Consider the following 10,445-nt stretch of genomic DNA (forward strand, 5'->3'; position numbering starts at 1 on the left):
CTGGATCTACTGGAAAAATTGGCTGAAAAGTGGCAAATAGGATTTGATGCAGGCAAGTGTGAGATGTTACACTTTGGGAGGACCAACCATGGTAGGTCTTACACAGTGAGCAATAGGGCACTGAGGAGTGCGGTAGAACAGAGGGATCTGGGAATACAGATCCATAATTCCTTAAATATGGCATCACAGTTAGTGTAGATAGGTTCATAAGGGAAGCTTTTAGCACACTGATCTTCCTAAATCGAGATGGGATGTTATGTTGAAGTTGTATAAGACACTGGTGAGGCCTAATTTGGAGTATTGTGTCCTAGTTTTGTTCGCCTATATACAGGAAAGATGTAAATACGATTGCAAGAGTGCAGACATAATTTACAAATATGTTGCTGGTCCTTGAGGATCTGAGTTTTGGGAAAGGTTGAATAGATTAGGACTTTATTCCCAAGAACATAGAAGGTTGAGGAGAGATTTGATAGGTATATAAAATTCTGAGCGGTAAAGAGAGGGTAAATCAAAACAGCCTTTTTCCACAGAGGTTGGTTGAGCCGGCAACTGGAGGTTATGGGTTAAGGGTAAAAGGTGAAATGTTTAAGGGAAACATGAGGGGGAACTTCTTCACTCAGAGGGTGGTGAGACTGTGGAACGAGCTGCCAGCGCAGGTGGTAGATGTCAAATCTATTTCAATATTTTGGATAAGTGCGTGGATGGGAGGGATACGTGGGCTATGGTCTGGGTGCAGTTTGATGGGACTAGGCAGGTTAATGGTTCAGTATGAAGTAGGTAGGCCAGATGGCCTGTTCCTTTGTTGTTGTGTTCTATCACTCTATGAAATTCTGTTCTTTGGAAAATTTCATGAGATTTTCCACATCCATCCAAACATGCATTTGCAGTCTTTGGTTTAGTAAATACAGTATATGAGAATAGCTTATCCAACAGTGCAGCACTCCCTCTTTACTGTATTGTTGCATTAGTGTGCTCGTATTGAATGAACGATCTTCTACGTCAAAGGTAAGTGACTTTATTCAGTGAGTTATCTTCAAGTAAGTTGGTTGTTTCATCCAGGTTGGTGGTTGCGCCAGCAATTAGATTAGCACCTAAAGAAGTGAAAATCAGCTGTGCTTTATTAGGAGTTTGAAGAGATTTGGCATGTCAACAAATACACTCAAAAATATCTATAGTTGCAACATGGAGAGCATTCTGACAAGCTGCATCACTGTCTGGTATGGGGGTGGGGTGGGGGGCTACTGCTCAGGACCGAAAGAAGGTTGTAAATTTAGTCAGCTCCATCTTGGGCACGAGCCTACAAAGTACCCAGGACGTCTTCAGGGAGCGGTGTCTCAGAAAGACAGCATGACAGCATCCATTATTAAGGACCTCCAGCACCCAGGGCATGCCCTTTTCTCACTGTTACCATCAGGTAGGAGGTACAGAAGCCTGAAGGCAGACACTCAGTGATTCAGGAACAGCTTCTTCCCCTCTGCCCTCCGATTCCTAAATGGACATTGAAGCTTTGGACGCGACCTCACTTTTTTTTAATATACAGTATTTCTGTTTTTGCACATTTTTAAAAATCTATTCAATATACATAATTGATTTACTGGTTTATTATTATTTTTTTCTCTCTGCTAAATTATGTATTGCATTGAACGGCTGCTGCTAAGTTAATAAATTTCACATCACATGCCAGTGATAATAAATCTGATTCTGATTTCAGCCTCTGATTTGTAATCCATTAACCTTTGCTTTAGGTACATATTTGAATGCAGCTTCATTATATAATTGAGCAGCCCACCTCTGTTCAGTGCCAAGACTTGCACATGAATAATGAACAGTTCAGCCGTTTACAGCAAAATAATTTTCTCAAGGAATTATATGCCAGCAAGGAATGAACAATCTTAGTTATTAGGGAGAATGTTGGTGAGAGGTGTTACTATTAAAAAGAAACCTCAGTGCATTATTTTAAATGTTATGCTGATATAGAGAAGCATGGTCTATTCTTATATTTGCATGTTTTATCTTCCTGGGAAAACAAAAAAAAATGATACAGGTTTATGTTGAACATAACTGGATGAAGGCCCTTTACTTCAAACCAAAATTATGCTGCAGTTATTCATCTTGATAATTGCGATATTGGAGTCATATTGTGTATTATAAAGAATTCATGCTTAAGTCATCACTAAGTGGTGAATCGTTATCTCGCTGTGACAGTATACTGACAAGATCTTGCATCTGATTCTTGCTGTACAATAGCTGGCTCTCTAGCTTAACGCTTTTGGCAAATACCATCTAGAATGTAGGATTGTTTGGTTTGGGATGAGGAGGCCAATGGAATAGGAGAAATTGTGCTTTGGATTGGATTAACTCTTAGCCAGTTTTAATATAAGTATTTCAGTGCAAGACAGGGTAGCATGGTAGTGTGGCAGTTAGTGTAATGCTATTACAACACCAGCAGCACTGGTTTAATTCCACTGCTGTCTGTGAGAAGTTTGTATGTTCTTCCCATGACTGCATAGGTTTTGGGTACTCCAGTTTCCTCCCACGTTCCAAAGGTCAGTAGGTTAATAGGTCACATGGGTGTAAGTGGGTAGCGTGGGATCATGCTATATCTCTAAATAAAATGTTTAAAATATATTAAGTAAGAATGTTTATATTGCTCAATACAGAACACATTTTGTCATGTGTTTCAGTGGAGTCACATTTATTTCATGTGGCAGTTTTTCAGAGGTTTGCTTAGAGATGTAAGCCCCAAGTAATGTTTTGTAGGCTGATGTAGAGCAATTATTTACCACAAATTAGAAACAATTTTTTGTTGTAAGTGCCAAAATTTAGCAATAGGTTATTTATTCTCTTCTAATTTGTGTTTTAAATGGCTTCTAAAGTATACCAGCTTTCAAACCATTTTACACACTTCATATGCCAGCAAATGGCAGATGTTAATATGCACGTAATTCAAACCAATGCATTAATTTTTAATACTGCAAGTTACAGTGAATGCATTTTGAAGTTAGAGGTTCATATATGTTGTATAAATTGACTGTGTAAGGAATTTACAGTGAGTTGAAATGCAGATTACCTGGGATTTGATTATATAAATTTAAATTCAGCTGTCTAAGAGAAATATTACCTCTGTCTTGTAGGGACCTGCTGAAACTCTTCACCACAATGGAACTAATGCGCTGGAGCTCACTGGAGGAGGATTATGGGAAGGAATTGAGGGAAGAATTATCTGAGAATGCTTGCACAGATGTATTTTCTAACACAGAAGAAGGAAACAAAAGATGGAAAGATCTTAAGAACCGAGTAGTGGAACATGTGCGTGTTCTAATGCTTGTACCATTTCTGAATTCCATTATATTCTCTCAACATCATTTCAGAAGTTGTGGCCATACCTGTTTTTTGTTTCCTCTGATTGTTGACACTGAAGAGAATGTATTAATCAATTACTATTTTCTTTGCCATACCACTTATTTTAAATTATTGCTTTGTTTTTGCTGGGCTCAATTTGCGGGTAATCTCATATGGTACAAATCTATAGAATGATAGATTTTGATTTAGTTCTGATTGTTATTGCACTCGTTTTCCCTGCTCCTCATCCTTTACAAATTCAACCATTTTACAGACTATGCTCAAGCATTTGAGTGCCAGTCCACAATGCAAATAAGAATAGTTAAATGATTGTTATAAACACTCCATTGAGCAATTTTCTAAAATAAGAATGAGTTAATAAAACATAAGCTTCATCCAAAGATTTGCCAAGTAGAAACAATTTCAATGTTGATATTTCAGAATATTCGAATAATGGCAAAATATTACACACGCATCACAATGAAACGAATGGCAGAACTTCTCGATCTTTCTGTTGATGTAAGTATCAAGTTTTCTGTCATCTAGAAAGCATTGTCATTAGGATTTCAAGCTAGTATTGTAGTTATGTAGTTTTCAATCTGTAATCACTGACAATAATTGTTCAGCAGTCCAGGAATAGACACTGCCTTTCCAAATGAGATGATACTGGAGGCAGTATTTTGAATAATGTAACAGTAACTTGAACTTTAGGTGAAGACAGTTTAAGGAGATAAACAGAGAGCATTGTGTGTGTGAGGGTAGAGAAATCGCTCATCTTTAAACTAGATCAGTTACATATCAGTTCTATTCTATAAAGTAAGCTGAGTGACAATGGAATTTTTTGTAAATGAAACATGGTGGTTTTTTTGTGGAGTAAACCAAATGAAGAATGCTAAACATTTCTTCTTACTTCATATATACAAAAATACTTTTCCTCCTGTGAGGAAAGTATTTTCTTGTACTTGTATTCTTCTTTTCCAATTTTAAGCTGAATTTATTTTTTACAGGAATCTGAAGAGTTTCTTTCCAATCTTGTGGTAAACAAGACCATCTTTGCAAAAGTTGACAGGCTTGCCGGAATTATCAATTTCCAGAGACCCAAGGATCCCAATGACATTCTCAACGACTGGTCACACAAGCTGAACTCTCTGATGGCACTTGTGAACAAAACCACACACCTCATAGCTAAGGAGGAGATGATCCACAACCTTCAGTAAACAACAACATTATTTCAAGAGACATTTTATGATTTAAAATAACCCTTAATAACCATGCAAAAAAAATTACTTTTCCTGCTGAACTGAAAGCAGTTTCTGATGGTCTGGTACATTGTGTCCACATGGTTAGGCACTGAAGGCTAAGCTTTGATGGTATCATTGATCTTTTTCTTCTTAAAGACATGTATAAAGTGGGGTTTGAATATGTACTATAAATGGAACAAATAATACCACCTAAACGTGTCACCAAGGTGACCTTTCAATTGAAATTTTCCGTTGTTTTATATTACTTGGAGCTTTCATTAAACTTAATTTAAAAACTTACAGATATCCTTTCTAAGAATTACTGTATTCTACCTCACAATTCCATTTACATCGGAATGAGTGTGTAACACTGAAAAATCATTATGTGGTGAAATGTTCCATGGCATGTTGGCCATTTCTTCCTCTGGACTGACAATGTTTGATTAGTCTATATATCATTAATTTCTGTAACAAGTGCAGACAACACCAATACAAATGACCTCATTTGTGTAATGGGAAATGTTGAAAATTCTCAGAGGCAGGTAGCATCTGTGGAGAACAGAGCTGGTATTTTAGATCTCCACTTCATTGGAACTGCACCCTTCCTTTCCATTTGTTTATGTATTTACACAAGCATTACAGCATTGCTTGTGTTTTGTTCATTGATAAACTGATAAAAACTCCTTGAATCCAGCTCTTGACTGCTAAATCTTCCTTCCTTTTAATGGCTCTGAATGGTAGCGATACATAATGAAGATCTGTTGTATATTTTACGTTTGTCATGCTCGGTTCATAGTAATCAACTCAATCTGAATAAATTTCACAGAACAGTTGCTGTTACTATAAAGTGTGACAACACTTTCTTTTCAACAAATCTTCTCATGGCAACCATACAGCCAGTCGACAACCAGGACTGATGAAGGGTCTGTTTATCCCTCCCCATAGATGCTGCCTGACTTGCTGAGTTCCTCCAGTATTTTGTGTATGTTACTCTGGATTTCCAGCATCTGCGGAATCTCTTGTACAGTATTTAGAAATAAATTAACCAATTGTAGCATTTCCTCCAATCTTGGCCAGAACATGTTTCCCTTTGCTGCTCTCAATACATGTTTTCTGTAGGAAACAATGTGTTACATCCTTTGTGACTTGCTAGATTTTGATTTGCTTATTTTCAGATCTTAATTTTAAATGTAGATCTTCCAATTATGTGGATCCTTGGAGTAACTGATAGAAGTAACTATAGTGCAGATTAGGATTGCTTGATAACTGCCAAAGGAAAAAGAGCAGGTGATGCTTGATAGGGTTAGACGAAGAAGTGTGCTACGAGGTTTAGGTGGCACGTGAACTCAAGCTGTGGCCAAACAGCATATTTCTGTGTTCCGCGCCAAGTGTACAGCAATCCTTGGTTACGCAAGGGTTCTGTTCTTGAGAACTGTCCATCCGCTGATTTTTTTTCCAAGTCAGAAACATCTATTTTCTATGGCTACCCATGTCATGTTCTTCTATGTATGTACACTTGATAGAATTCAAAGTTCCAATTAAATTTGTTATCAAAGTACATTTATCTTACCCAATATTATTACCTTGAAATTCATTTTCTTGCAGGCATTTACAGGAAAAATAAAGAAATACCTTAGAATTGATGAAAAACAACCAATGTACAAAATCTGTGGAAATGCAAAAGAAGTACTGAGAATATTAGTTGTATAAGAGTCCTTGAAAATGAGCTTACAGGCAGTGGAGTCAGTCAGAGTTGTGGCAAACGAAGTTATCCACACTGATTCAGGAACTTGATGCTTGCCAGATAATGTCAGTTCCAGAACATGATGATGTGTGACCTTTATACCTATTGCCTGATGGTGGTAGTGAGAAGAGAGCATGGCCAGATGATGAGTGTCTTTGATGATGGATGCTGCTTTCCTGCAACTGTGCTCCATGTAAATGTGCTGAATGGTGGGGAGGGCTTTTCCTGTGATGGACTGGGCTATATCCACCATTTTCATTGAATAATCAACTACCTAAAATTAAAGTAATTGAATATTTAGTATCTGGCTTTTAGTTAACACCACAAAACAGTTTACTATTGTTACTATCCTTATAGTAGTAAAAATTCTATGTGAGAATTTGCTTAAAAGTTTGGCTTTATAACCTGGGAAACCCAGGAGACTTCTGGAGACTTTTCACACCTCCTCCCCTCTTCCCCCCCCACCCCTGCAACAGGGCAAGCTTATAAACTACTTTCTGAAGATGGAGTTACTGGAAGATGGAGGAACATGACTTTCAAGTTCTTTTCTCATTCTCTGGCAGAACAGCTCATCTAAATTCAGCTGGAGAGAAGATGTGGAGAATTGAATACCAGCTATAATCGACCACAGAGTAAGTCAAAGTACCAAGCTACCATGTAGCTAGTGTATTGTCATACCTAATACTGTATCTGATGTAGCAGCATAGTATGTCACTGTTTTATGGTCTTTAGAACTTGAGAACTGAGGAATCATGAAAGATGTATGCAAAATAGAGGCAGGATAAAATCACTTTTCCCATTGAGCTCTCTTTATTCAACATGTCAAGTTTCTATTATCCCTCTGTCTCTAGAGTTGATTGCAAATGACGCACTTCTGGTTTGTATGGCTAAGTGATAACGCAGAGAGCCATTCTGGCTGTTCAAGATCCACTGCGTGGCCTGGTCCAGGGTAGAATATGCTAGCATATTCATTTGCAGGGAAGGCAGTTGGGATAATTCAAAACTGGGAAAAAGACCATACTAGAAAAACAGGCTGGGTCACCTAGCTAGGTAGCATGTCACGGACAGAGAACAGCATGAAAACGGGCACTTCAGCCCACTGAGTCCACAGTGACTGTCAACGGCCTATTTGTTCACTGATCCAACTTTATAATCACCTTTTTATTCTCCCCAAATTCTACCACTTACCTACATGTGAGGGGTAACTTACCTATTAGCTGCCAACCTGCACATCTTTAGGATGTGAGAAGAAACCGGAGCATCCTCAGGAAAGCCATGAAGTCAACAGATAGTGTATGCTAACTCCGTCTAAGCAGCAGGGGAGGTCAGGACTGAACTTCACATGTATCTGGTGGATTGGATATCAGAGAAAGGAATTACAATAATGTTCCATTCTGCTTGAGATACGTGGAAAATCTTGGACACTGAGAAAAGGTGAATGCAACACCATGATTCAAAAACGATCACAAAGACATACTTGGCCAATATAAGCATAATTTTTAAAAAGCTGCTAAAAGTATTAATGCAAATATTAAGAGACTTTGAAAAGAACATAGAGCACAACACATTACAGGCCCTTCGACCCATAATTTTATGCCGACCTTTTAACCTAAGCTAAGATTAATCTAACTCTTCTCTCCTGCATCGTCCTCAATTTTTTTTCTATCATCCATGTGCCTAAATGAATCTGCCTCTACCACCACCCCTGGCAGGGTGTTCCATGCACCCACCACTCTTGTGTTTAAAAAAAAAACACAACTCTGACATCCCCTCTATATTCTCCTCCAATCACCTTATTATCCCCCCTCGTATCAGAAAAGTCTGAGTCGATATAATAAGAGCCAACATAAATTTATTAATGCCAATTTTCATTGCAAAGTTCGGTGAAGGGCAGTCACTCCAAACTTATTTATTGCAGTTCATATGGTTACAGCACAGACAAAAACCAGTTAGCGAATGTCCATGCTGTTCTCTCCTAGAGCAAATCACTGTTTCCACACCCTGGACTTTCCCCATCGCCTGTTTCTCCACCATGTTTTCAATTCCTTCTGGGAAGCTGTAAAGAAACCACCACATCTGCAGAAAATGCATTCCAGATACTAACCATACATTGCATTTATATATAAAAAAATGTTCCTTGTGTCATCATTAAATCTCTTTACTTTATATCTGCCATCTCTCTTCCTTGGCTCCTGTACCAGTGAAACATTTCCCATTATCCACACTGTCTAAATCCTTGTCATTTTATGTACTTAAAACTAATCTCTCCTCATTCTTCAAAGTAAAAGATCCCTGCCTCTCCAATCTGTCCTTGTAACTAATGTCTCTCAATCTAGGAAGCATTCTTATAACTCTCTCCAGTGCTGGAACATCCTCCCCAATGATGTGACCAGAAGTGAACAGGGTACTCTCGATACTTCATTAACCTCAACTCTGAACTGATTCCACAACCTACAGACTCAGTTTTAAGGACTCTGCAACTCTTATTGTCAGTATTATTTTCTGTTTTATTTGCACAATTTGATGTCTTTTGCATAACTGGTTATTTCTCAGTCCTTGTTTATGTATAGTTTTAATAAATTTTGTGTTTCTTTATTCCCTGTAAATGCCTATAAGAAAATAAGTATCTTAAGGTAGTATATGGTGACTACTGTGATAATTAATATACTTTTGTTAATTTGAGATGAAGCTGGATCACTGTTCTATAAATGTTCAGCATAACTTCCCTGTTTTTATACTCCATGCCTCTGTTGACAAAGTCCAGAATTCATATGCCTTATTAACTGCTTTCTCCACCTGCCATTTACAATGAAATGAGATCACATATCCCAAAAAGGAGAGGAGAATGGAACAATTAACATTAGTTCTGAACAGAAGTTTAAATATCTGCTGCAATTTCTTAAAAATATACAGCATCCTTTTTTAAAATTAGTGCCAGTACACACTTGAACATTAAAAGTTTTATTTAAATCTAAATGCTTGTGTAAAATAGTTTACACAGTTTCAGACACTGGTTTGTTGGAGGTGATTCCACAAATCAAAACTGAAACATAAACAAATTGCTGGAGGAACTCAATGAGTCAAGGAACATCTCGAGAGTGAAATGGACAGTCTGCAGTCCAAAAGAAGCCCCTCGACCCAAACATCGACTGTTCATTCCCCTCTAGTAATGCTCCTCAACTTGCTGAGTTCCTCCAGCAGTTTGATTTGGTTTTTTTGCTCCGCATTCCAACATCTGCAGTCTTCAAGTCCATTAAACTTGCTACAGCAAACTTTTCAACTAGATTAATATATTTTTGCTGTCCTTCTCATGAATGTTTCTTTCATCAGCACTCTGAAATACCACTGAAATAAAGGACAGCAAAGCTGGACAATAGTATTCCTCACCAAGAATTAATTCTAGAGCATCAAAGTAAGTTTATTATCAAAGTACATGTATGTCACCATAAACAACCCTAAGGTTCATTTTCTTTCAGGGATGCTCAAAAAATCCAAGAACTATAATAGAATCAATAACAGATTGCACCCAATAGGACAGACAAACAACCAATGTGCAGAAGACAACAAATTGTGCAAATACACAAAAAAATAAATAAGCAATAAATATTGAGAACATGAAATGAAGCGTCCTTGAAATTGAGTCCATAATCTGTGTGAACAGTTCAGTGATGGGGGTAAGTGAAGTTGAGTGAAATCATCTCCACTGGTTCAAGAGCCTTATGGTTGAGGAGTAATAACTGTTCTTGAACCTGGTAATGCGGGCCCTGAGGCTCCTATACCTTCTTCCTAATGGCAACAGGGAGAAGAGAGCATGGCCAGGGCAGTGGGGGCCCTTGAAAATGGATACTGTTTTCTGTGACAGCGCTCTGTGTAAATGAGCTCAGTGGTAGAGAGGGCTTTACCCATGATGGACTGGGCTGTATCAACTACTTTTTGTAATATTTTGCGTTCCAGGACATTGGTGTTTCCATACCAGACTGTGATGCAACTAATGAATATACTCTCCTCTATAGACACATCTATAGAAGCTTGTCAAAGTTCGAGTGACATGCTGAGTCATCGCAAGCTCCTAAGGAAGTAGAGGCGCTGCTGTGTTTTCTTTGTAAATTGCACTTTCA

The 10,445-nt window shown here is 38.0% G+C and overlaps 1 protein-coding gene across 3 annotated transcripts in view; it reads left to right on the forward strand.

Annotated features, from left to right (window-relative positions):
* The window catches only part of psmd12 (proteasome 26S subunit, non-ATPase 12), a 39,137-nt gene extending 34,254 nt beyond the window's left edge, over nt 1–4,883 (forward strand). For all 3 annotated transcript variants that reach the window (XM_063030613.1, XM_063030614.1, XM_063030616.1), the window contains 3 exons: nt 3,135–3,309; nt 3,784–3,861; nt 4,350–4,883. In XM_063030613.1, coding sequence (XP_062886683.1) covers nt 3,135–3,309; nt 3,784–3,861; nt 4,350–4,559 — 463 coding nt within the window. In that variant the 3' untranslated portion in view covers nt 4,560–4,883. The remainder of the gene's footprint in view (nt 1–3,134; nt 3,310–3,783; nt 3,862–4,349) is intronic.
* Nucleotides 4,884–10,445: the final 5,562 nt, after the last annotated feature.

Source organism: Mobula hypostoma, chromosome 22 (assembly GCF_963921235.1).
Source record: "Mobula hypostoma chromosome 22, sMobHyp1.1, whole genome shotgun sequence".
NCBI classification, from domain to species: domain Eukaryota; kingdom Metazoa; phylum Chordata; class Chondrichthyes; order Myliobatiformes; family Myliobatidae; genus Mobula; species Mobula hypostoma.